Genomic DNA, 27,319 nt, shown 5'->3' on the forward strand with positions numbered 1-27,319 from the left:
GCCCGCCCCGCCGCGCCCCGCCGCGCCGGAAACGGCCCGGCCCCGCCCCGCCCGCTGCTGAGCCGGTCGATGGCAGGCGGCGGCAGCGAGCACCGAGCTGCTGAGCACGGGGGACGACGGTGCTGGCGGGTGAGGCGGCCCGGTGGAGCGCGGGGCCGGGCGAGCAGGGCGGGGGTCCGAGCCCGAGCGGGAGGTCGGCCTTGGCAGCGGCGGGGACGGGGCAGTTTCTCGTGCGGCTGCCTGCGGCTGGCGGCAGACCCAGGCCGAGCGGGCGGAGGGGCGGGCGGGGCAGGCCGGAGCTCGGCCAGCGGCCGCCCCGCTGCGTGGCGAGGCCTGCGGTGGACGGCCGGAGCCGGCGCGCTTTGCGCGGCCTCCAGGGTGCTCCCGCCCGAGGCCGTGCCCGCCGCGGCGCCCGGAGCGCTTGGGCCTCCCGCCCGGGGGGGGCGACGGCGCGGCCTCGGCCGCCGGGCACGGGGGAAGCCGCCGGGCAGGGTCCGCCTGCGGGCCCGGCCAGTCCCGGCAGGCCGCGGCGTCTCTGGTTCGCTTTGTTACTTGGTCTCTTGGCTTGGAGGAGCCTGGAAGCTCCTTTTTTCTTGTGAACTATTGGCCATTATTTGGCCGCAGTGGCCGAGGAATTTCTTGAGATGCTTTTATTTAGTTCTGCTGTGCTTCAGAACGTTTAGAGGAGGATTTTCTGTCTGCAGCAAGTTACGCTCTAGACAAGTTATTAGGATGTGCAGTGAGCAGAAGCATCCAACACGGAACTACGCGAGGTGGTGTTACACAGACGTTAGGGGTGTGATAGCACGGTGCCAACGTTGTCTTAGTCTATAGCTAAACTTAGTTTATCTTCTATCTTTTGCTTCCTTTTCGTAGAACCTTGGAGTTAGTCACCATGTGTATTCTGAGAACAACGTGGGGTATCTGCTGTTTTGCCCCGATTCAATGTTAGAGAGTTTAATTGAAATCTTATGTATGCTTGGACTGTATTTTTAATTTGCATGAGCATGTGCATTAATTACAGTTTACACCATTCGCAGCATTTCAAGCCAGGTGGAATATTGCGATGGCAGCTCAGATGACCGATGCTCATCGGCGGTTCTTGCAGGTCCTCATGTCTCATGGGATAATGGAAGGATCAGAGGCAAGGAAATTACACAGGCGCTGCTGTGAAATACATAAAGGTGTGTCTTAATTTTTGAGAAAAATTAGGGAGATGGAAGAGCTATTTTTTTTCCTGGTGCAGCTTACAAATAATTAGACTGCTGAAAAGCATATGCCATCTAAAAAGAAGTTAAAAAACTTTAATGATGTGAGTGTTCTCTTTCTTTCCTAAAAGATAAAATAACCCAGCAATGAGGAAGCTTAAGTTTTAATCTGGTCATGCTAACACTTCTTATTTTAGCAAAGATGTTTTTCATAGGTTTAAAAAAAAAATCCATTTTTCACACTCGATAATGCTGAAATTTCCAGAATGTTTTCCTTCATACTTATTCATACTGAATTGTATGCTGTTACTCATCTTGACTAAATCCGTCACATCTGACAGATTACATGGTCAGCTGGTTAGTTTTAATATATGCTATACCAAGCTGAAATTTATGGTACATGTAATAAAAATTTGATTGTATACTATAAAATTTGTTTGAAGCTCATGTTCAAACTTAAATCGTACAGGAATGTGTAATCAACTGAATAAGGATTTTTTTCAGACACCTTACAGATCAGAGATCTGTATTTCATCTTCACTACTTTGGAAAATGTGGTGGGTATAATCCAAAATAAAGCTGTCATGAGTAGTGTGTTTAGCGCTGATTAGTAAGTAGGTATTAGATGTGTCAGTTGCTGGTTCCCAGAAAATAGTGAAAGAATAAAATTCCTCTATTTTCATCTTCTCCTTGTTTATGAACAAAATTGAAAAGGACATGGAATGTATAAGAACAGAAAGTGCCTTTTAAAATGAAATACACAAATGCTGTTCAAATTAGTGAATTTAAACCATTACTTTTGAAAGGCAGATAACTCCAGCAAACGTTTAAATTACACATTCTGAGATCTAGTATGCACTAAATAATTGTCTCAAGTTATTTTCTAGTTCTCTAGTATTTACAACTTTAAAAATAAAAGCCTTCTCAGCAGTGGTTTGAGGGGTTTAGTCAGTTCAGTATATCTGCATGAGTCTGTTGAGTGTTGAACCAGTAACTCTAGAGGAACTGAACTGTTTGGTTGCTGGTGGTTAACTGGGATGATAAATTTAGCATCACCATTGCTAACTATTCTTTCTCTCTGTTAAGAGAGAAAAGACCGTAGTCACTAATGTGCACAAGCTGTTGTGAACTCCATCTTGCTTTGCTGCCACACGTGGAGTCCTTCCACTCTGCTGAGCAAAAGAGCTTATTTCAGCACCTGCCTGGATTTCTGACTTTAAAAAAATGGAAGTGTGGAAAAATAAGGTTGCTTTTTACAGGTTTACCTCTATATTTGTGAGAACGAAGCCACTGTGATTTTTAAAAGAATTTATCATAAGTGCCAGAGGTGGCCTAAGCCAATAGCATGGCTGTAATGACTTCATTGTGTTGTAAGAACAAAGAACCTAGCTAGATCGTGTTTTCAGTATGAAGGATCAGGGAGTGGTATTGCAGTAAGAGCTGATGGAGTTATTCATTAGGAAGGTATATTTAATAGAAGGATTTAGAAAAAAATGGCTCCATTGCAACTGCTGCCTACCAAGTACTTGGTATTTTTTCTGCATAGTGACAGTTGATGTGTAATGGAGGAGTTTGTGAAATGACACAGACAGAGTGTGGGAGTTGAAACTATTACAGTTTTATTAAATGCTCGTAGGAAAGCTTTTTGTCACGTTGGGAGGCAAAAGGGTGTTGAACTTGACTTACTGAATGGAACACTTCTCCCCCGCGTTTGTTTTATGAACAAAAGAACCAGCGATCTGACAAACCCATCTTTGTTAGCAGCAAAGTTAATGCTATCACAATTTATGAGATCATGGTAATAGCATTTTTATGAGGAAACTCAGCCTGAATGGGCTGTTGCTGATTTCGATGTAGTTTCTTCAAATACATCTTAATACTGCTTACTACAATCTGAACCATATTTTTTAGATCGGGTTATAGCTAATGTTAGTAAAACTAGTGTATTTGAATTGTTTTCCTTTCTCCTGCAGGTTGTAAGCATTCCATAACAAGGCTGTCACCTGTCTATGACATTGGTTTCCTTAAATACAAAAGGATAAAAAAGCTGCATCTAATGAAGTCAAGTCATAACAGTAACCGTTTCAGGGAAATGGTAATATTTGAGTTGGCTGTTGTCAGGCCCCTTTACAAAACACTGTGAGAGGAAAATACTATTCTGACCCTGACCCCAGACTGAAATCAGGAAACAGTAAAAATAGCAGAGTTCATAGTTACTTTTCCTGCTGTCTTTCAAGCCAGCTGAAGTTCTTTAATAACTGAAACTGAATAGTACAGCTGGAAAGATGGTGCATCTCCCCTGGAAAACACATGCCACTCTGTAATAGCATAACTGGTTTTTTACAGGTCGTGGAATGAATATTGAGATTCATGTGCTCTCTATCCTTTGATAGATTTCAAGGTTTATCTGTTTTTTTCTTGGATTCAGCACATCTTCATTTGATGAGTATGTAACAATATGAGGCATTTATTTTCCAAAGATGTGGTCATTCACAAGTGCTTTGTTTGCCACAGTCTTCAATGCCAGAAGGTTAACAGAAAACACAGATAAATTTTCTTTTGCTGTATTTTTTATGAACCTAAGGATAATTTGGAGGGACAAAGTCAGGTTGCCTTTCAAACCAATGGCTGTATTTGCTGAAGGACAGTATTAGGTAGTATTTATACAATTAATTATAAAATTTAACTGTATATTAATTTACAGCGAAATTCATCAGAAAAATTATACAGTCAATATATGAAAGGATGTTTAGAAAAATGGAAGTATAAAAGAAAACTGCTTTTTTTCCTGCCTGTTTGGTGGTAGGCAAGGAGTGTATTGATTAACTATTCATTAATGTGGATTGCATCAGACTGGCTTTTGTCTAACTGTATCTTGTATTTTATTTAACTGGCTTGGTAGCTGAACTCGGAAGAAAATAACTTAGGGTCGACTTTAGTCTGCAATCATACCAACTTCTTAAGCATACATATTTCATGCTTGGCCATTGAAAGACCCACTAAATAAATTTTATATGAGAAACAGGGATTCATAGAATAGACAAGCATTTTTTACTTTACGTGTTTTGTATGTCTTTTAGTATTTAGTACTCTAGCAAAAGCCCCAGCAGTTACTTCTATGTGTGACCCAGTGTGCTCATCTTTCGTGCATCTTATCTGCAAAGTTCAGCTAGAGCTTCAGGGAATTTTTCTTATCTGTGGTGGAATTTGCAGATAACGGTCTGTTTGAAGCCTGTGTTTCATGTTACCAGAAGAGTTTGCATTGCAAAACAACAGAACAATCCACTACACTGTTGTTCTGATATTTTGCTTTATAGTGCATCAAATATGTCAAAACTAGAAAAAGAAAGCGTGGCTCTTGGCTTCTTGAACTAGGCATTTTTGTGTAGACAATGAAGAGTATCAGAGCTCTGACAGAAAAGGGACTGGGGAAGATCAGTGGGAGTACAGACAGTGAGATCCCACAGTTCCTCAGCAGTACTTCGCTAGTGTAGTGAACACTTTTAAGTAAATGCACTTTAGTTATTTCTTTGACATGTTGCGGGAGAATTGAATGCTGAGGATGAGAAGAGGGTTTTTTGGTGGAGGGCTGTACTTTTCTCCCATCTCGCCTGCATCGTCTTGCCCATTGCTACTTCTGGAAGCCATGCTCCTGCCAGACTTGGTAGTATTCTTGTATCTTGTTACAGTGCTACCTGCTCTACAGGGACTTTTCCGTTTGTACTGTGGATTTGTATCCACTTATCCATAGAATTTAAGGTAATCTATTTTTGTGTCCCATGTAACACAGGCTGTATTTTCTGCGAATTATTTTTTTTTTTTGCTTCATATTGGGTGCCTTGTAGTTGGGTTGAAACATAAATTGTAGAGAAGCTTCTCAGTTACTCATTTAGATGTTCTGGTAATGAAGACTGACTGTATCCCTTAGGTCAAAATTCAATACGCCCTGTGTAAAGAAGACTGAAAAAAGATTGGATGTGCCAGTCTCCAGTTGTATCAAAACAGCATTGCAGTAGGGTGTAGGTGTTAGTCATCACTCAGGTGGTGGGTTAGTGATTGCACTTTAAAACTGAAGTCTTGGCTATGAGTTCTTACTTAAGTTCATTAGAACTCTTCAAGTGTATCAGCACTGCAGTGCTGGTGAAAATCCATTTGCACCATTTGAATAACTAGTCTTTTCCTGCCCTGAACTTGTTTGCAGTGTAATTGTTCTGGTTCTAGATTGTTGTGTGGCAACAGTAGCAACCTATTCTTTTCCCAGGGATTCTATTTTTCATGGGAAGGCTGAAACATGTATGGTAGATGTATGTGTAGAAAGAGGTTTAATGTGAATGGTTTCATATGAGTTTAAAATAAAAGCAGGATACATATAAAAAAACCTAACAGTGAGTGATGTAGTGTAGTCCATAGTTGAAACTTTGTCAAGCTTTCAATGCAGGGATTGCCTGGGTTTAGGTATTTATGTATAATACCTTGTGCTGTTACAAATAAGTGTTCAGGCTTGGTTTTGATGTTGTTAAACAGAAGGGGTGGAAAAAAAGGTATTGAACAATGTGCTGCGATGCATAATTAAGAATGTTTAGTTTTTAAAGAACTTTGTTTTAAATTTTTTTAAATTTAGATTTTAGATTTTAGATTCTCTTACTGGTAATGGTCCTGTTGCTTCAGTTTTTTCTAGCTGTAATCAAGTTAGATGGCAGCATTTTCAAATCCTCATAGGGAGCTTCTTGTTATATCAATTGTCTTGGTACTAAGAAAGTAGCTGAAGAAAATGGGAGAAAAAAAAATCCTAAACCCCACCATGGATTTTTGCTCAAAGAAACTCACTTTTCTGAATGATTTCTTCTTCTACTCTTCTGTGAAATGAAACCTGAGCATCGGTGATTTAAAATCCAAAGTAATTTGCTGTGTTATTCTTAAGGGTTTTTCTATTTTTTTGTTTAATACTGAGAAGTTTGCAAACTGATTAACTCTATGCCAAAAGCTGTTGTGTAGTTATTAGGTTTTTTTAAATATGGTTTGATCTTGAAAATGCTGGAAGTATCAACACTGGTGGTCAGTGGCTTGTATTTTATCTCCTCAGTGTCATCAAAGTAGAAGAAAACCATGACATTTTCGTATTGCTACTTTGCAGACTAGAATTGTACTTAATCTTCTGCTTTATCTTCTAGTTGCAGAGGACATGGGAGCTGAAGTACATAGATAGATAACCATGTGTAAAGGCCCTATCTTTTTCTTTTAAAGCATTCACTCAGCTTATTTGTGGTCTTTTGCCGTAAACATGGGAGCTCGAATTTTGCAACTGTGCCAGTATGTTTTTGAATTTATCATGAAGCTGTGACATGTCAGACTAAGTAATAAAGATTGCTATTGTTCACTTGTCTTTGAGCAAGGAAGATTAACACAGTGCCTGTTGAAAAGTCATAATTAACCAAGAGTGTGTAAGTTTGTTACACTATCTGCTGTTTATGGTTTGCATGCAAACACATTGAGAAAAGATTCTGCTTTCTTCAAGAACCTCTGCTTTATCTTCAGTGAGGGGTCTGTTCAGCTTTTCTGTAGAAAATATTTGAGTTTATTATTAAGAGTTTAAATTTAGGACCTGCCCTAACCCCCAAAATATTTGTGTTCCATTTATTTACTGTCTTATTTGCTCATCTGCTATCCATCATTGAACTGAAACAATTTCTTCTAAAGAAAATGCTCCCAGGCAGTGTTCTAGTGTAACACATAACAAACTCTAATGCTGTCACGTGTTATCTATATTAACTGTTCAGGGCTGAGAGTTGTTTATTGGCACAAAGAATTAATACCAGGGTCCTGCATATACTTGGTTTTACATGCTATAAACAACTTTGTTGTGCTCATAATTGGGTACTGGAATAGCAATTTGCTTTAATTTTGACCAAAACCAGATTACAATGAGTGCGTCTGTGATACAGTATTAGTTGAGATTGCATTTTATGCCCTAGAGAAGGAAATAATTTTGTTTATGTAACAAAAAATAATTTACAGCAATTGTAACTGTCTTAGATTCTATTTTTTTTTAAGTACTACATTTTACAGAGGAAGTTATTTGAAATTAAGACTATTCAAACGGTTTAATCTGTATTTTGGAAGTAGGGGGTAGTCCTGGCTCCGTATACATCTAACATACTCATTTTACATCAAGGTCTTCTTAAACACAGTCTTTCAAAGTAGTGTTGACACCTCCGAGATATTTTTACCAGAAGAAAAATGGACAAAGAGATTCCTGTACACACTTTGAGTCAGACTACAAAGATTGTAGGTACTTAATGAGTTAAGATCACATTCGTTTGTCTAATTTCTTATCAAATCTGTTGACAGTAAATAACTTTTTTCAGTAGTAATATATTTGAATAAACAGTTTCTATGCAATCAGTTGCTATGACTGCCTGTACAAGAACTGTTTCTTAGAAGTTACAAGCTTTTGCAAATAGTAAAGGACATTTATCGTTTCTCTGGGGTCTGGAATTATAAATTAACAAGCTGAACATCTAAAAAGTTGGTCAAAGTGCAGCTTTTGGTGTGGTCTGTTCCCCATACATTTTTTACGGAGAGTTTATACCCCTTTTCTTCACAGAAGGTCTACTAGAGTAGCCATTCATCTCACATTAAAATGTTACAGCTGTTGTACAAAGAATATTCTTTTATCTTTCATCTTGCCCTCTGTCACTGACACTCCCTGGCTTTGATGTATGCAGAGTGTTTCCTGCCAACAGGTGCCAGATGAGCGGCACGACAATTTGACAAAATGGTACTTACTTTAATATTACACTTACTTTATTACTGTTCTTGATGTTTGTTGGTTTTGTTCACTTACGGGGTCTTTTGTGTCAGAACCATGAACTTTTTGGGCAGGAGCATCCTGTGACTGATGTTTCTGCATTGTACTATGGTATAAAGTATTGTGGGGTTTTGAGAGTGGGACCTCTGACTAATGCTGTTACACGAGTGATTGACTTACAACGGAGAGTAGTATTAAGTTAGTGATAACTGGTAGTGGTTTTGAGACATCAATCATTTTCCTAAAATTGTGAGCTGTTAATTAACTCTTTTTTTAAATCCTAGCCTGCTGAAGTCAACAGGAATTTTGCCACTGACATCATTTTGTCTTGGATGGAAATTCTTGAGGGTGTGTGCTATTGCTGTGCCATAGTGCGTGCTTCTACAGCATGACTCCAGAGTCCATCTTAATTGTGTCATCTACTAGCAGCTCTTCCACAGACATAAGATATTACCTGTATTTCCATGATGCTAGAATTTTAAGTTTTCTGGTATGTAACTTGGTCCTTTACATGCCATTAATTTGCAAAACAGAACACAAACAAGGAATCCCTTGTGTGTAAATTAAAAGAAAGCAAGTATGGTTTTTTGTTGTGCAGAATAATTTTTCCTGTTAGTTTTTTACTTTCAATTCAACTTAGTTCAAGTCACTGTAATTAATGGATTAATGTGGTGGGTTCCATGCAGCAAGGCAGAATGTCTGGACTCTCTAAACTGACTGTCAAGGAGCTGAGCTGCTCAGAAGGCTAGTAGTCAGCAGCACAAGAAAATGATGGGTCTGCTGGATGTAACGGACCTGTTTGAATTCTGCCTCACTAACTTTCAGGCCTTTTACCTAGGAAAAAAAGTTTCAGCAGATAAAACATAAAAAGATATGACTGATGTGTAGTTGTTTGGGTTTTATGTGTATGTGCTTTTTCTTATTTATTTTCAGTCTACTATGTGCATGATAAACTGGATGATTTCATCAGTACTGTTAACCGCCATCTACAGCCTTTGTTTATGCAGATCCGAAAAGGACTGTCGGAAAGTGATGGGAGAGCACATTATGCTTTAGTAAGTATGCGATGTGCTGCCATCGCCTGGTTTTTGCCGGTCTGTCCCTCTGTTCTGCTGGCACCTGCTGTAGAAGTGACGTGTAGAACAGGGAAGCGGGAGGATAAACTGCCAAACAGCCTCTGTGCGTGGAAATGAAACGTGGCAGCAGGGACTACAGCAGTGTCTGATTTATTTAGCATAAACATTGTTTAAGTGCTGAGGTGAGATGTTGTCTTCACAGGAGGCTTTCTGTCTCAAGACTGATTTTTAAACTAGAAAACACGGAGAGCCCTCCAATTAGTTTTCTTTTTCTCTTACTCAAGATCAACCTAGAATAAAAGGGTTGCTAAGGAATGGCCTGTAAAAAGTTTCCCTAGGTGCTCTGCAATGTCAGAGAGGGACAGTTATATAGTAATTTCAAAAGACTACAAGAGGTATTCTGACATTAGCTGCTGCTTTTAGCCTTTCTGGGTCATTTTTTTTTTAAGTTGAGCTAATAATAAATTGCAGTAGCATGTGCAATAAGAATATGCAGTATCTGTGTTTTTCACGGTGAAACAAAAATGCGTATTGTAACAGTTACTGCTGCTGTCCAGCATGGTATCCTGATATAGTATTTTTGTTCTACTATATAGAACTAATATTCTATGTTAGTTCTGTAGGGGGGAGGTTGGGTTGTTTTATGAGCTTGGACTGGGCAGAGGCAGCTGTGGAGAACATCTGGCTGGAAGATGAGGGGTTGTAAAGAAAGGACTTGAGTACCATCAGGTGCCATCCTTAAGGAACAGTCTCTTTCATGCCACTTAAAGAAATTATGTTCCTGTGAATTGTAAGATCATGTATTCTTTACCCCAGAGGACTTTTTGTAATTTATGATGTAGAAATACAAAGGCACTTTGATTTCAGTTTAAGTTGGTTGGTTTTTTTTTGTAGGTGAATTTGGCAGAAACCGAAATAACTAAAATGGCATCTGACTATACAGAAAATGAATTAGAATTGTTCAGAAAAACAGTAAGTATGACAATTATTAGTCAGAAAATCACATTATTTGTGAAGGTAGCATCTTAAAATTAATGGAAATGGAAATGAATGGAGATGTCGTTCAGGAACTAGTTAGTTGCCACCTTGCTCAAGTTTATCCCAAACCGAATGGGGGAGGGGGCAGGGATGGGAGTACAGGCAAGTAATGATTCCCTGTTTAAAGTCAGTTATCAGTAAACTGAAATCAGCAACAGGGGAGTGCGCCTTGGAGTTAGTGACTTGACATACCTGCTTTTAGTTAAGCATCTTTCTTCAGGATTTTCAGTTCTGATTGCTGAATTTTTCACTGGCTTCAGTAGTCTAGTAATATACAGTTGATTTTAATGCTACTAACAGAAATTGGATTTGCTGATTTGAATAGAAACATTTGTCTACTGTCACTGTTTACCAGTTAATTCTGTGTTTAATAAACTAGTCAGAATGCTGCTTTTTAAACAAGAAAACATACACTTGAGAATTTTTTAAAGTTCCAAACTGGGATTCCAGGACATTTGACATCCAGTTTCTTATAAGGAACAGTTAATGTGACTTGCGATCATAGCTATGTATCTTGCATGTTTTAGGGAATTGTTCTTATAGTCTTAAACTTTGAGGACTTAACTTCTCTAGCCACTAAAGTTATTTTTGTGTACATGTTTAAATTTTCTGTATATTCTGTGAGAGCTGCAAAAGTCTAATCTACGTGGATAGTACCCAGGTATTTCCCTGTACTCCCCTGTATTGGTGAAGAACCTATAAAGCCACGTCAGCACCACAGATACAGCATTGTCATGCACATACTACTACTGGCGTAAGAACTCTGCATGCTGCTCTGTGATAATGAACAGCAGGAACATTTCCAGAGAGTCTCTCAAGATTGGTAATACTGCTACAACCTTCAAGTGCCCAGTAGGTTCAGCAGCACTAATGACTCCAGAGTGGACAGTTACTTTAGTGGTGAGAGGTTTTTCCTCAAAAGAACCTTGACAAAGAGCAGATAAAAAGAATCTGATCTGTCACCCCTGAGTGTGCTTAAGGGTCCCTGAATGCAGCTTCATTTGGGCAGCACTGCATTCACAGAAATGTTTCTTGGCAAAGATTAAAACTGTCAAGGTAACAGTGATTGTTTCTGCTTTTGGCCTTTGTTTTACAGTTCTGGTTCAAGCCATAGTAGTGTATCTCATATTTATGGGTGCTAAAAAAGCTGCACATTACTAGAAGGTATGTCTTATCTAATTGTATGGCTTTTTAATAGTTGAAAATGTTTCCTTCTGTAGATGGACCTAATCATTTCATCAGAAAATGGCTTTGCCTCTTCTACAGATATTTTAAACTTGGCTGACCAACTTAAGACAAAGAAAATGAAGAAAAAGGAAGCAGAGCAAGTATTGAACATGTTTGTGGAGGATAAGTGGCTCTCTGAGGTAACTGCTATATCGAGTGTTTGTATTCTAATAGGTCCAGCTGTTATTTTCTTATGGATGTGATGGCTGAAACTGGAGCTGTTCTTTAACAAATGATGGCAAAAATGGTTTTGTGGGGCTTCTGCTTATTTCTGCTCCGCTGATTTTTGCAGACAAGGCAGTAAATCTGCAACGAGAAAGTCCTTGGGTAGGTCTATACAGAACAACATGGTTTCAGTTTCTTGTACCCGAGCTGGGTGGGGGTGTGTGTACAGCCCTGTGCTGTGACATAGACAACCTTTGTACACAACAACATGGCATAGTTAAACTTGGAACAAGAGCTGGGGAAGGCTCTTCAGGGTGATCAGTAGTTAGTTATATTTAGAATATCCTGAAAAGCAGTGAGGCAAAAAAACTCCTGTACCAGAAATGTGTGGGCCTCTGTGCACATTTGTAAATCTCCTTTACTTCATGAGGGAGAAATTGAGATTAGCTTACCATGTGGACTCTGCAGTTGCTTGCCGAGTGAGACCTCAATCCCTCTTCTCCTGGATTCACTGCATCATAGATCTCCAAGCTGCTGCCACACATTTACTTCTGTTAAGTGATTTAACAGAGATTTTTCAAAGATATCTTAAGCAATAAATGCCTAGATTGTGCTGAAAGACAGCAGAATTTCTGCTAATGTGCCAGTGGAGGGTCTCAAAGCTGCCTCTTAAGGAGCATGGTTGCTCATCTGTACCTTCCAAGCACTAATCTCCCTTAAAGTGTGCCATCTTTATTCTGATCCTCCAAATGAGTTCTGCTACTTCAAAAGTATTTCAGCTTTACATTGTATCAGTGTTGGCATGTTAGTTTTGTGATGGCAGAAAAAAGTGGATGTCAAATGCTTGCTATCAAGCAGGTGGTTAGAGAAGTCAAAAAAGGTAAAAGGAATTAGAAGAAATTCCTTGTCTCACCACTTGTTTCTGTAGAGAAATGGAGAATATACTCTGCATACTCGCTGCATAATCGAGATGGAACAATTCATTCTGAGCAACTACCAAGATATCGCAAGGAAGTGCAACATCTGTCACAGCCTTGCCATCCAGGTAACATTTGTTTTTAAAACCTTAGTAGGCATCTGCCAATGTACTTATGTGGTCATAGCTGAAGTGTATGATACTTTGAGTATTAGACAGGCACTGAAAAATTGTGGTCTTGTATCTGGCAATGGTGCCTATGTATATAAAGAAACACCACCACCCACCACCCCCACCCCTTTTTTTTTTTTTTCTCAGTCTAGGTTATTTTATCTTCTGTCTTTGGAAAAAAACTTGTCTTGGAGCAGTACCTCAAAGTATAAACTTGGAGAAACCAAACTCACCCAGTGAGGAGCATTATTGCACTGCCTTGCTTTCTAAAGCCAGCAGGCTAGAGATGAACCCCTTATCCTTAAATAGGCCTAACAGTTAAATGTTAGCTGTCTTATCTTTGGACCTTAGAAATAGCAGTCTTCATGTGACACATGTTCATCTTTGGTCCTGGGATTTTGGTTCAGGAATGGCATGTGTCTTGGACGTCAGAGTGAACATGTATGCTTATATATAGCATGGTATCTTGATAGCAGGTAAGTTACCAGTTTAATCTTGTGTAAGTGGTTACAGCCTGAACTCCTATTCCAAAACTACTGCATTCCCTTTCTCCTTGACCCTGCATCTTGTCATCTTCCCAACTAATGTGCTTCCATGTTTTTTCCATCCCAATTGGTCTCCTTTATTACACCCAAATAGCTCAGCATTGTCTTTCAAGCTAAATCTTGTCCCTATAGGGAAATAGTATTTTGTAGTTTCCAGGAACATACTTCCTCTTACCATTCACCAGCTTGGACCCCTGCATATACACCAGCTGCGAACCATTCTTTGGAGTAAAGCACTGCATATCTGCCGGGTTTTGTAACAACTTTGTGCTAAACTGAAGGACAGGTTAGAAACATTTTAATCAACACTTCTGATTTCAGAGCCAAGTATGTGAATCCTGTGGGACTGGAATGCATTTACCTTGTGTCAGAAAGTACTTCAGAGCTCAGACTGAACCCCGCTGTCCGCAGTGTAATGATTTCTGGTCTTGTGACATTCCAGGTACCAAGCAACCTATTTTTACAAAAATTGAGTCTAGTAATACTAGAGAATAGACTGTAATATTTAGTGGCACTGCCTCGATTATTTATAACTGTAGCTCAATATCAGTTATTTCTGATTTCATTTGTATGTTCCAGACAGTAAACCATACATGGGCAACACTGAACCCTGAAAGTGCAAGGATTGGGAAGGGGGGAGCAGGGGACAGACACCACATGACACTAATGACAGTAAAACTTCTGGAACTATTGAGGTTCTAAGAAAAGCACAATCTCTTTGGAATTCCTCTATTTATCCAGGGAAATTGGACGTTCTGAACAGAAACACAGGAATATATAAAGCATTTTAAAAATCTGGAGGTTATATATGATATAATCCTTTTATGTGTGTCATTCATTAACTTCCTTTTGTTTCTGTTACAGGTACGAGTCAGATGGACTGCCAGTCACCATCAAAAACAGGGAAGCGGAGAAGCTTCATTCTCAGAACTAGACAATGTTTGTAAAAATTGCTTTCAGTGAAATCTCTTTTACCCCCCCCCCCCACTCCTACAGAATAGACAGGCTGTATTGTATTTGTTAGTGACAGTACATTGTTCAGTGTACTTATTTTTTCCTGAAGTTTCAAGACTCTTACAATAAAACTTACTGACCTTCCTGTTCTCCTTCTTCAGTTATGCATGCACAGCTTTCTCGCCAGCTGTTTTGTGTATGCAGTTTTACATATTCTTGGGTTGGGACTCTCAGTGCATGTTTGGGAATGAAAGATGCAAATGTTTTTACTCAGTCCTGCAAGCTGATCTATTAAAAGAAGCCTTTCTCAGCTACAGCATTCCCTGATTGTACAGTTTCAGTTGTACAAATGAACGTGAAACCTGTTACTAGCATGACAGGGCTTCAAGTAGGTGAAAAAGCAATGCAGCACTTGCAGTGTCCTCACTAAGGCTGGCTGAATATCTGGTTTACGGCTAGAATGTGAACACTTGCAGCTGGCACTGCTGCTCAGGTTTTGCCCCTTCTCTGGACACACAAGCGTTCATCTGACAGCGCCAGGTCATAAGCAGCTACACTCAATGGGACAGGCAGTGCTCCCACAGTATCGGGAAGGAGTAGGACAAGACTTCTGGGGCAATGCCAGCTTACGTCTGAAGTGTTGAAAAAACTACCACCTTAAGGCTCTTTTAGTTTCTAGTATTAGCACTGTGCTCTCCAGTTTTATGTAAGGATGCTTTTTCCTTAAGAGTGACTTGGAAAAAAGACAAGGACTAGATATTGCCAGGTGCCAGAATGGAACAGCAGCATATCTTTCCACTGTAGAAATGTGTGACACTGCAGAAGGCAAAGTGCCAGCAGTTCAGCTGATGGTTAATCAAAGTACGAGTAACTGCAATTAAACCGTGGATTAACATGTTTCTAGGCCTTAACACTAGTAACGTTTTCTGTATAGGAGCTTGATATCTTGCTTTAGCTTTTATTTTTTTAAACACATCAAACCTTTGGGTAGCACCATCCCTCATTGTTTATGTAACTCTCATTTTTACTGTTAGGAAATCCAAGTAGAAGATAACACTAACCTGGTGTTCCAGTATAATTTGAAGCAGTGTCCTAGCAGTGCCCTTATAGAGAGAGTTTCCAATGTACACACACGTATGAGATGATGACCTAACAGATGCACTCTATGAGGAGACTGTATTAGAAACATCCCCCCAAAAAATGTTGCTGCAGCATCTGCTTTCCATTTACCCATCCAGGTTCATTCATCATGCTCAAACAAGAGTTTGTTGGTTTGGGGTTTTTTTTAATCCACCTCTAACCTCTAGGTAAGGAAGAACATTCTCATGCTTAAGAAGAATTCTCTTGTAAGAAGATGCCAGATGCGACTTTTTCTGATTTTTAATTTTTAGTATAATACTAACAGACTTTATGCTTCAGAGCTATGTCCACCAGAAACTGACAGAGAAGCTCGTATCAAGCGATCGTACATAGTGCCAGTATTTAACTGGAATAAACAGAACCTGTCCAGGCATTAGAACACAGGACTGAAATGCAGCCTTTCTGAAACTGGGAAATTTAACTAAGTCAGGATCTTCCACATCAACCTATAAAAAATCAGAACAATTATCAGTAGAATGTCTTTACTCAAATACGATTTGATAAAGCAACGTTACGGATAGTAAAATTTCAGGCAACTATTTACCTGACTAGTGTTGTGAAGAATTTGGCTTTCATGTGGGTACAGGTTTTCTGAATCTTGCGGTGAATACAGACGGATGTACTTTCTTCCAAATACCTGTATTATTACAATAAATGTTTTCCATCTGTCATTAACCTGCATGTTATTAGAAACTATGGGCCACAGCTGGCATTTAACAGCAAAATATACCCGATTGCAAGAAAAATAATTATCTTTGTAATTAATAAACAGACACTGCTATAATAAAAAGTTAAATCAGACTATTGGAATTCAAGTACCCGTTCCCTTGGAGCAAGTAAGAATTTGATACACCAGGAAATGCCTTTAACCAAGTTACTTTAAATTCAAAGTTTAAGGCACCCAATTTATACAATGTTATTTGGGCTCTACAGAGCTAGAAAAGTGATTCGAAGAACTGAGAATAAGGAGTTTGAGTCTTCAGTGCAGTTCATGTCAGCAGCCAGAGGTGACAGCTAAGAGTGACTCCTAAGCTTCCATATACTCCTTTAGCCCTTATCTCCGTGTTGTCATTAAATCAGTTCTTCTGCTGGAGTGCTTAATTGAAAGACTAGAATTGATAAGGCATGGGGCTGACTGACCTGAACACTACACTGCACTGCAGGTTGGTGCCTAGAATGAAGTGGCAGAACAAACGAGTCAAAGCCAATTCCTGCACCGACACCGGTGAAATGCCCGCTGAAGGCACAGGGCAAACATTCATGCTGCTTGGGCCAGGATATAAGATTCCTTCAAGGGCCAGGCAAGATCATACTTGTTTGGAAGTACTGTATTAAAGGGCAAGTCAGTACCCTGACTAGCCACAGCACCCTGGACTGGCATGCTACCAAACTATTCCTAACCAAGCCGCTTTTCCTCTAGCTTAACATCCCTTCCCATGTAACAGAACAGGATTTCCTGAAATCTTACCAACACCCAAGTTGTAATGCTAGAGTTTATGTTGCTTCAAGGACAGCACATAAAGGCTGGACAAGTACCAATGCATTCCTGCCCCGTCCCATTCTTTACAATCGCTGGTTAAACTACTGGAGCATTGATCTGAGTAACTGTGGCTGTCCATGTGTTTTTAGGATGCCTTCCATACCCCAAAGGGATTATGGATATTAATTAGCTCTCTAAAGAACCAAGTTAAGCACTATTTTTGGTGATGTAGAGAAGTAAAGAAAAGCGGTTATTGCTCCAACAGCGTGAATCCTTGAATTTCTTTTGGGGGGTTGGTGTTACCCTGGACTGCCATGAGCTGTTAATGGCTCCTTCCTTCACTTGCCTCGCTGGCTTAAGGCCTTGTGTATTGCAAAGGTGAATGTGCAAGTTAATGGGCAACACTGCCTGCATCTCCAGATACTGGTTTCCTCATTAATGGAAATATGATGATCTCTGCAGCAGCTACCACCGGCCAGTAGGGATCATTCCACCTTGTTACCTGTACTTGTGCCTCCCTGTATTCCACAGCCACAGTTTAAATGGCATCAAGAAGCAGGGCAGTTTTGATTGAAAACTGAAAACTGTCAGATCAGCTGCTGTTCAGATTACAGACTCTTTTACAGCACTGGCAGATAATACCCCATGGCTCAGGCAGAAGAATACAAATTCTGAAGTTTTTAAGGGAAGTATCTTTTCCCAGTCCAACAACTTCTGTAACTGACTTGCACCTAAAAAAATTCCCCTCAAGCTTTACATAGTGTTTATAGTAGGATACTTCACCTTCAGAATCCAGTTGTCTCTGTGTGTGTCTATGTGGGGCAGGTTAGCAGGGAAGAGAAATACAGTACCTACATAATTGCACAGCAGTTGTAAAAAAACACTTTAAGAAGGCCTGAATGAAGCCTCAGTTCTAAGTGAAAACAAGGTTAGCAAGATGCAACTGTTTGGGATAGAGGAACTAAGGCTCAACCCATATATAAGCGCAAGTACTCAAGGTCATGATCCTACTGGAAAATGTTTGAAAGTGTAAGCCGTATTTTTTTAAAGAGTCTGATGGGACAGAGGAAGAAATGGCGATCTCCTTCCAGTAAGCTAAAAACCCCTCAGTGTTTGAAGAAGTACAGCTGTCAGCTGGACCAGAAATACATCTTTGGACTTGTACAGCGCTTACCACACAGGGCCCCATGATTTTACTGTGTTACTCTGCACTAAAAGTCATCATCAAGAAGCCTATCACCAGTAGCTCACTTGGCAGCAATGAGGTCACAATGCAAGTAGTATTTCATCTGCCTCTCCATGCATGCACAAGCAGGTATTTTACTAAGTAACGTGAAGTGGATTAAAGTATGCACCTAAGTCCATCCCAAAATTTTGCTGTTCCAGAAAAGGAAGCTCCTTGGTATGCTATGATAGGATCCAGGTTCTTCCCAACTTTGTTGCAAACTCCTTGTGTGACCTTGGAAAAGCTGCTGCTTGTGATCTCCATTTCTCATCTGTAAAATGAGGGTAAGTAATGGTCTACCTCAATGAGGAGCACTTGCGGCCTACAAGATTACACTGACTATCAAGTTGCAGTAGTGACAAATGCAATAGAGTAACAAAATAATACCTGCATATCCTCTGTCCTTCAATTGTTCATCAAGTTGTCTGCTACCCTTGTCTCTAACACTTACATACCATAAGCATTTTTTCTAAGGTATAGAGTGGCATGTGTAAAGTAAGTAGAGTACAGACCTGAGCCAAAAAATTTTGCTGGGGATCCTGATGAAGAGGTGAGATAGTGCCTTCTGGACCAAACCAAGCATTAATAGTGATGTCATCTTCTTCCCCTTCCCCCAGGCAGCAGTAGTCAGGGATACTGATATCCTCTTTCAATTCTGGGATCTATTCCCATAAAGAAATAAACATTAGAAAGGGTATGTGCTGACTTGCCAAAGGTATGCAATTCTTAGAACAGAGGAACATGGCTTGACACAAAGAAAACAAATGACCTGCTTGTCCAGCACAGGCAGGAGAGAAGTAGCTGAATTGCTAAGAATCTGCAGGAAATGTCCTTACACTTTCTGTCCTAGCAAGCAGGTTCTGTTGGAAGGAGAGGTGGGAGAAAGAAAGAGGTTCCTCATTCTTCAGAGACCTTTTGCTTTAGCAGAAACCAGAGAAACCCACAAGAATAAGAAGGTTTGCTGATCATGGAAAAGGAGCAGCTGATCTTTTATACATTAAGCTTGCTTCTCTGCCTCCCACCAACCTGATCTCTGGTTAGCTGGAATGACATTTCAGAATATGGTGACCATATCACCACTGAAGACGGTTTCGTGTCCAAACCTCTTCCCTGACCTACATATTCTTTGAGGAAATGCTGCTTTGCAGCTAGTATCCCTCTAAGCGTATGCTACATTGCACCGAAACAGTGCTAGGACTGAATGTCTTCACCTCCAAAGGGTTTTGTTCCCATGCCTTTCAGCAAATTGAATGAACCCCTCCCTCTGTTCCTTTAAACTGTGGGAACAGAAACTTAAGAAATATCATAAATTCTCCATATGCCCCTTCTGTCTAGTACTAGACTTGCCATCATCAGTGAGGACCTGTGCTATAAAAGGAACACTTGACTGCAGAAAGATAAAAACATTCATTCAGTTTTACCTGATCGAAAAGCTGGTGCTGGGCAAGGTATCCTACACTGTTCTGAAATTACAGCAGAGAAAAAAAAAAACAAACCACATAGTGACATACAGGGCAAGACTTCTGAGTCACAGTTGATTTACTTATAGGTGAGTAGAATCTACGTACAGGTAACATCCATTTCTAATGTCCTATTTGAGAATACTAGAATTGTTTCAACAGCTGACTAGTATAATGGGGTCTTCTGAAATAGTAACTTACAGCTACACTGAAATTGTAAGAGTATAGATATATCCCCACAATCAACAAATTATCTGGCTAAAGTTACTGGAAAAAAACTAGCTATAATCCTGCAGAATCTCTGCATCTTTATAGCTAAACCCTGCTGGTATACAGACGAGTTCACCTTCACTCCCTGTATCTCTATATTCTATTCCAGACTGCACTGCAGACCAATCTGCAATGGCACATGGTTCTTCCTGACAGAAGACTAGGAAACAGAGATGAGGGCTTCAGATCATGAGCTGTGAAAGTAAAATGACATTCAATTGCTAATCAACTTTCTATTTTTTTATGTGGCGCCATATGAATTTGGATCTTGATCCCAGATCTCACTAAGCAGTTTAGTAACCAAGAGGAACAAAACAGCTGGGTGAAGGTCCCTTATGCTTAGAATCGACCATTCAGGCTTTTGCTGCAGAAGGTATCCAGCTATTCATCAGATTTTAGCTGCTGTACATTTGATTATATATAAAACTCAAGCCTAGCTTATTTGTAGCTTCAGATCTTGAAAATATGCCAAACCTTGTAATTCAGAGTTGTACTTCTAACATACCCTCTCTCTTGACATCACCTGTAAGTGTATTTGTTCTAAGCAGAAATTCTGTACCAGTAACACACTGCTGTATTTGGAGATGAAACAGAATAACAGTAACAGACCTCATTCACAATATACTGGTTGATGAAGTCACTGACAGTCATGAGCTTCTGAGACCACTCCTCATCTGTGTATCGGGCACCCAGTTCCACAGGGACTGTGCGACACCCAGCAACTTGATAGAAATATTCCACACTGAAATAAAGAAAGTTCCATTAGCCTTTTATATTGCTTTTCTTACTCATTTGGAATGTAAGACAATCAATGAAAATCTAATCTTTTAGCGTAATAAAACTCTACTACGATGAGTTTTTTATTCCTAAAACCAACCAGCCAGAGGTTGCAGAAGGCAGCAGAAAAGGATGCAAGCAGAAAAGAAATAAGCAGTCAAGTTTGTGTGTACATTATAACACAACTATTTTGTTTCAAAACCTTGTCTACCTGAGTTAATTGTTGTTTCCTTACGAGCTAAGGAGATTTAAGCTGTTAAGTCTTTTGACTAGGAACAGCTAATCTTTTTGCTGCCTGCTGCCACATTTGCTAAATAAGATGTTCTATCTTTTTATGATTTATGCTAAATGAAATCTCTGTCAGTGCCAAAGTCTGTATGCAGGTGTCAATTAATGTCCAACCTGGCTAAAGTCAGAGGACGGACTTTGATGGGTGGTGTGTATCTCTCCATTGACAATGATATTAACTACGTGGACAGGTTAATCTTTTTAAGTGTCTGAAGTTAAGCAGTGGAGTACTTTCCCTCAAAAAAGAATAAAATCCCTAAGAAATAGCAAGTGTGTTCAGTTAATGACCATTTTACCCTTGGTTATGGAACAAAAGCAATTGCTGCTCAAACTAAGCGCGAGTGCTTTTTCCCTTTTAAGGAATCATGAGTTTCATCACACATATATTCAATTTGCAGTATTGGAAACACTGGCTCCATTGCTTACATTACACAAGTGGCATGATGTTATTACTCACTTCTGAATGGTGGCATCTGAAACTCAACAAACTCTGGACAAACACCAGTGCTTGCTCTTGTGAATGGAAAAGCCAGTTGCGCTCACAGACACACCTCTGGAATTCACTTTCCACCGCACTAATTACAGCAAGTTCTGATAGAGATGTAAACCCACCGACCTGTGTAACGTTGACCTAGCTAAGGCGTGAGCAGCTCCCTGCAACAGTGACCTGTCACACCACGTGTGCTCACCACTGCCGTCTGGCTGAGCGGCACGGGGCGCCCACCTGGGGGGGGTCGCCAGCAGGGCCGCGGGCGGCACCTCAGCACCAGCCCAGCCGGGGTCGGCTCCCCCGGCGCACCCACCATGCGATACCTGGATGTCATGGTGCGCTCCCCCCATCCGTGGGGCAGCTTCTACAAAGCAAAGACAACCGGCAGCGGGAAGGTGCTGCTGACCAGCCACCCCGGTGGCACCTGCCTACCGCGAGGGTCCCACCGCTCCAGCAGACTGATCCTCGCCCTCACTGGGCCGGGACGGAAACTCTTACTTCTCACCTCCACTTCTTCATACAGGGCCAGTGGTCCATAATGCCCTCCAAGACCACCGGCTTCTGCGGGATCAGATAGTTGTCTCTGAAATGCTCGAGCGAAGGGCAGCGGAGGTGTGGAAGCGCATCTCCTGGCGGCACTGCCGGGGCCGGGGCGGGGGCGATCCGGGCCCTCTGGAACACAGGCGGCCCCTTCAGCTGTGCCAGCGGGGGCGCCCGCCCGCCCCCGGGAAAACAGCAGGACACGGGGGACCGCCGGCCCGGGGGGAGCCCGGCCTCGGCCCGCGGCGGGAGAACGGGGGTGGCCAGGGGGCGCGGGGGGGACCAGAAGAGAGCGGGCCGGGGGTGGAACCCGAGGGGAGCGGGCCGGGGGGGAAGCCGGCTGGGGGGGGAAGCCGGCCGGGTCGCCTCAGGGCCGCGGCGGTACCTTGGCGCTCCACGAGGCCGCGGCGCGCCGCTCCCCGCGCGGCAGGTGCGCCTGCAGGACGCGGACCAGGCGAGCGAGGACGTTGTCCAGGACAGCGGCGCCCATCAGCAGCCCCATGTCGCAGAGGCGGACGGCGGGCGCCAGCGGGCGGCCAGCAGCGACCTCGGCCAGCGCCCCGAAGAGGCAGCCGTAGGCGTACACCTGCCGCCAGGCCTTAACGACCTCCCGCCACGGCCCCGCGTTCAGCCTCTCCCAGGAGTAGTCGCGCAGGACGTCGCCCAGGCGCCGCAGCCCCGCCGCCGCCTCCCCGCCGGGCCGGCCCGCCGCGCCGTACAGCAGCCCGCGGGCCCGCCGCAGCAGCAGCAGGACGCAGTCCTCCACCTCGCCGCTCAGCGCCAAGGTCAGCCCCCCCTCGGCGCCGGGCAACAGCGCCCGCACCTCCGCCCACAGCGCGGGGCCGGCGGCCGGGCCCCCCGCCTCAGCAGCCGCCGCCGCCATGGCGGCCGGGCCTGCGCCGCGGGGGAGGGGCGGGGGCGGGGCGGGGGCGGGGCCGCGTGCTTTCCCGGGCGGTCCGGCCGTTCGTCCCGGCGGCCGGGCCCTCGCCGCAGGGTCCCGTGCGGTGCGGGGGGGGCCGGCCTGGAGACATCCTCTGGCTTAAAACAGTGCTCGCTTCTGGGTTCCTTGTAGCCCAGACCTGCCTTATCGCCCGGTTCGTCACGTAACTGGTTCTGCCCGTGCAGATGTAAGGAAGGGGGCGATGGGCGTGCGGGTGGGTGAGGGCAGCGGGGCCGTTCCCTCCGGTGGCCTTGCTGGCTTTTTGCTGGGGTAACGGCTCTGAAACTGAACCCTGGGTCTCCGTGAGCAGTGTGGGGTCGCCAAAACTCGGGGTCGTTTGGGCTCCTGGGCAGCCAGCCCACCGGAATTTGGTAATTGCATGAGCGACGCAGCTGTTTGCATCGAAGGGGAATGTATAAATCCAATGTCATTTTCTTTCAGCTGTAGCTTACTTGTTAACCGTACGGCGATAGTATGAGGAAGATGGCTGCTGTCACTTTGGAAATTTCTGTGTTCCAAAAGTGGGACAGCTATTAACAGGTAGATGACTCCTGGAAGATGGGAGATACACAAATCTTTGTTGATCTTAAGTATTAAGGAAGAAGGCCTGTCTGGATGCCGATCTGAGCAGCCTGACAGGACCTGAGAAGCATGGGGGATGAATGCTGCTGCCAGGCAGTGTCCTTTTCATGGTTTATGCTGCATGGGTTTAATCAGTGCTTAAGACATGCTTCCCGTATGGAATATGCACCTCAGTCTTCTAACACGCTTTGCGTGGCATCTTTCATCCCTGGCTTGCTTTCATAATGTGCCCTGAACGTGTTTCTTTCTGCAAAGAAAATGCTATTTTACTTAAAATTCAGCAACTCAGAGGAATGTCTTAACATTGGGAATCAAAATCTAAAGCAACATAACAAGAAATGAGGAATTTTTAACTCAGAAAAAAGTGCCTCTTGTCTGGGGCTGAAATCTTCAGACTTGATGAAAATCTTATGTTTACAGAAAAATTTAAATTTGTCACCTTTCGTACTGAGAGAACACTCACTCTTCTTTGTCCCATGCTCAGTCAGTAGTGCTTTCCAAAAAAGAGTTGATTTGAGTCCTCCTGTCACTGCTGCTGCTTGTGACTCGACCCCATTCCCCAGCTGTCTTGCTCGAATGACTTCCACTTCTGTCACACCTTAGACTTGCTGCTGTGGCTTATCATGCTGGCCCATCTATTCTCTGCCTTCTAACTGCCTTTCTCTTGGCACCTCTAAGTTTGTCCTGTGACTGTGATTTTAGCACCTTCATTTAGAATTTTCTCCTCCTTGATTGCTAAATGTTAATATATGCTGCTATAGGAGGAAGTGTTTAACTGGCAAGGAAAACTTCTTATTAGACCTTGTTTTCAATACTTGTAATTTATGATGATGCTACCAAGTGTTGCTAATCTTGTGCTTACAGACTCTCCAGTTTTTATTGCTGTTTATATTAACTTATTCCTCTTTAAGCTGGTTAATACAATTCTGGTTAAATCATAGTTTTCCTAGTTTAAATATTAGGAATATTTTCAAAAATTACATGTCGAAGGTTTGGATTTTCTTTCTGGTATTTTAAATAACACTAAGTTCTGAACATGTAATCTAGTGCAACAGTGGGGCATTAAGGCCATGGTAAACTTTATGAGTTTTACTGTAGGTGAAGAACCAATTGGGAGTAGATCTTAGTTTTTGGGTGTTCAGAGAGGTTCAGCATTTATCTTTGAGCGTGCACTGGAAGACAATTATTCCTGGTCAGTCATATTTAGGTACAACAGTTGAATGCTGACATAGCATCAATAGTCTTGAAAGGGCTGAGCTGTATGTCTGCTAAGCTAATCAAGACAGGTTTTCAGGTGAGTACTCAGTCATGTTGTAGTGTGTTTGGCCTTTAGTCTAGGAGGAAGATCCACTAAAAGCCCATAATACCATACTGCATATTAGCAATTTGGTTGAAATTGTTTTTATTGAAAAAACAAAACAGAACAGATTTGCAAGAGCTGAAGTGGGAAGTTTTGAAGTTTTGGTATCAGAGTAATTAACCTGCAGTACATGCATACTGGTTTTGAAATGTCTGTAAACTAATGCAGCTTTTTTTTTTTTTTTTTTTTTTGTGAGCTGTCTGACCAAGGAAGCGGATGACTTTAGTGCTAGACATTTCCATTTTAAGTCCACAGGAGATCATTTAATTCCTGCTGCCAAGGAACAAAGATTGTTGTTATCCGTGTAACCTGCAGAAATTGATGGTCCCTGTGGATTATGCCACCATCACTGAAACTTGTGCTGTTTTCATCAGAAGTCAATTTTTTAAGGATTGTAGAAGCCAAACCGCCTAACCTTGCAGAAAGATATCCCTCTTAAAATGTGGAGGAAAAGTTGGTACCAGGATTTTTTTTCCCTGCTGCTTCCTGCGTTACGGTCTGCAAAGCACTTTTTATTCTTTTATATTCTGTGTATTTTTAAAATATGCTTCAGACAGCTCACTTCCTCCTAGCAGTGACATTCAGAAAGAAATTACCTTTTTTTAAAAAAAAAAAGAAGCTAATAAACAGGCACACAATTAAGAGAGATAATAAAGTCTGATAAACCATCTGTATTTCTCTCTTCTGCTTGCAGTCATAGATTCCAGGACCCATGGTGACCTGATGTTACCTTGTCTGCCACTGGTGGAAAAGTGATTAGTTATACCGAATAACAAAAAATGCTCTGTATCTTACCTTGCCTTTGTCTTTATTGGAAAGAGCAGGTGTTTGAGCTGTTCATAATTTAATTATTTATTATTAATAATACTCTCTCTTATAACACTTTCTTCATTTACTAATTTGAATTAATGAACAAAGTCCTATGATTGTTTTTTGGATTTTATTAAAATGACATCAAGACACACGCTTAATGATTCACCACTTGAGTCCTAAATAGGACATTTTTACTGGGTGGATCAATTTTTAAAATGACAGCATCTGCTTGCTTGTACACATTTATTTATGATTCTTCCCCAGGCGAGTATAGCAGGAGTCTGGTGAGTAATAACCAGCTGTTGGAATTAGCAAATAGGGAAGGCAGTTACTTGATCTGTGAAGGAGTGTGGGAGCCAAGGCCAGAAGTAATAAAAACTAAACAGATGCCCCAAATATATAAACCCAAGTAGGGATGTGTAAATTACTTGCAGTGCTGATGGGCAAAATAGTGTCAGGTGGTTTGACTTTGTCTGGAGTTTTTATTAAAGATGAAACCCTCTCCACCACCGTGTCACACATGGAGAGCATCCTAGGTCTCATTCTAGGATCTCTGCAGTGGTGGGCCAGCAAGAGCAGTGGCATGTAAGCACAGCAGCTCGCTCTGGTCGCTGCTGTCCGCTGCCTCTTGGATATATTAGCAGAATGGGCAACAGCGGATCATGTGAGGAAACTGCTGTTGGTCCACCTTGTCTCAAATCCCAGGTGTGCTGTGACTCAGGTCCTTTCTGGTGCTCTTATGAGGGGAGTTCTTGTACTGAGTAGTTTCTTGGATAATCACTGCAGGAGCACAACAGCAGCACTGAAGATTCTCCAGCTCCTCAGGACTTCAAGCTGCCACTCGGCTCCTCAGGAATGCCCGGGTCCCTTTTTGGCAGCCTGGCACTCTGGAATTACTAAGGGAGGTGGTCCGTCTCCTTGTTACCTGTGCTTTGCAGCCTAGAGCCATGAGAAGATGCTTTCTGTGGGACTTCTGCCCTTATCCTGACAGTTGATGAAGCCCATCCTGAAGTGACTTGCAGCTTGAGGGGGAAAGCCTGTCCTGAGAATTAGTGTTTCCTTCCACTGTGACTTTCGGCAGTGATGGTTTCCTAAGCTGGAATTTACATTGTGCTCATCACAGTTACTGCAGTTGCTCTTAAACAAAAGCAAATTTATGACAATAAATGAAAAATTTACATTCTTGATACATCTCTTTCCCATTTTGTAAAGAAGAAAATAAACCAAGGTGAAACTATGGAAGTTATGTTGAAGATTTCGTAACATTTCATGACATTTTGATGGTTGCCACAGTATTTTATAAGTCCTGTATCTTCAGAAATATTAATTTTATATGCATCTTATTAAGCTTACACTACAGCTTGCCATTAGGCTGCCATAAATTGTGTCTCTGTGATATGTAAAGGTGAGACCCTAAAACACATTAGCCTTTAAATGGTATTTGGCTAATTATTTGTAGAAAGGAAAGAGGGTCTAGCAGTAACTGTAGGGGGCTGTTAAAGGACTCTGTAGTCACGTCAGGTGAGCAAGGATCCAGAATTTTATGATGCCTTTGCAAGTGGAAAGTGTAAAGGTTCAAAAACAACCTGCAAGAGGAAGCCTATTGAGTCCAGGGCATGAGGGGCGAGGTGGCCCTTGCAGAGATCCAAGGTTTGTAGCCACATTTTTAACAACCAGGTGTTTTTATAATGGGTAGTAATTGCAGTTGTGAGTTGGAGTTAGGGTCTGTCAGGCTTCTAGTATAAATTAACTTCTCCACTTCTCAAACCCTCATAGGATTAATTCCCTTCCTATATTAGTGTAGGCAGTTGCACTTAAGACGGTGTTGACACCTTCCATGGGAAAT

At 42.0% G+C, this 27,319-nt stretch overlaps 2 protein-coding genes and 1 long non-coding RNA gene across 8 annotated transcripts; 2 read left to right on the plus strand and 1 right to left on the minus strand.

The window, feature by feature from the left end:
• The first annotated feature begins 1 nt into the window (after window position 1).
• On the plus strand, window positions 2-14,264 carry NSMCE1 (NSE1 homolog, SMC5-SMC6 complex component). 2 transcript variants are annotated; one of them, XM_055709029.1, is made up of 8 exons: window positions 2-129; window positions 1,041-1,184; window positions 8,950-9,071; window positions 9,987-10,064; window positions 11,351-11,497; window positions 12,451-12,567; window positions 13,476-13,596; window positions 14,019-14,264. In XM_055709029.1, the coding sequence occupies exons 2-8, from the start codon at window positions 1,067-1,069 to the stop codon at window positions 14,099-14,101; spliced, it is 786 nt and encodes a 261-aa protein (XP_055565004.1). In that variant the 5' UTR covers window positions 2-129; window positions 1,041-1,066; the 3' UTR covers window positions 14,102-14,264. The 2 variants fall into 2 exon arrangements, with proteins under 2 accessions (XP_055565004.1, XP_055565003.1); XM_055709028.1 differs by having other exon boundaries at window positions 32-129; window positions 1,025-1,184.
• Window positions 14,265-15,473: 1,209 nt separating this feature from the next.
• Window positions 15,474-22,695, minus strand: KDM8 (lysine demethylase 8). Of its 3 annotated transcripts, none has more exons than XM_055709025.1 (7): window positions 22,164-22,695; window positions 21,744-21,910; window positions 20,293-20,425; window positions 19,375-19,416; window positions 18,466-18,615; window positions 15,793-15,885; window positions 15,474-15,694 (listed from the first exon to the last, which is right to left on the minus strand). In XM_055709025.1, exons 1-7 carry the CDS (start codon window positions 22,659-22,661, stop codon window positions 15,530-15,532), a joined length of 1,248 nt encoding a protein of 415 aa, XP_055565000.1. In that variant the 5' UTR covers window positions 22,662-22,695; the 3' UTR covers window positions 15,474-15,529. The 3 variants fall into 3 exon arrangements, with proteins under 3 accessions (XP_055565000.1, XP_055565001.1, XP_055565002.1); XM_055709027.1 differs by lacking the exon at window positions 15,474-15,694 and adding an exon at window positions 18,084-18,224; XM_055709026.1 differs by lacking the exon at window positions 19,375-19,416.
• Window positions 22,696-22,733: 38 nt separating this feature from the next.
• Window positions 22,734-26,710, plus strand: LOC129735982 (uncharacterized). Of its 3 annotated transcripts, XR_008732029.1 has the most exons (3): window positions 22,734-22,905; window positions 23,166-23,258; window positions 24,857-26,710. It is a non-coding gene; the product is annotated as an uncharacterized LOC129735982 (long non-coding RNA). The 3 variants fall into 3 exon arrangements; XR_008732028.1 differs by lacking the exon at window positions 23,166-23,258; XR_008732027.1 differs by lacking the exon at window positions 22,734-22,905 and having other exon boundaries at window positions 22,912-23,258.
• The last annotated feature ends 609 nt before the right edge of the window (window positions 26,711-27,319 follow it).

The sequence above is a fragment of the Falco cherrug genome, chromosome 4, assembly GCF_023634085.1.
Source record: "Falco cherrug isolate bFalChe1 chromosome 4, bFalChe1.pri, whole genome shotgun sequence".
Taxonomy (NCBI): domain Eukaryota; kingdom Metazoa; phylum Chordata; class Aves; order Falconiformes; family Falconidae; genus Falco; species Falco cherrug.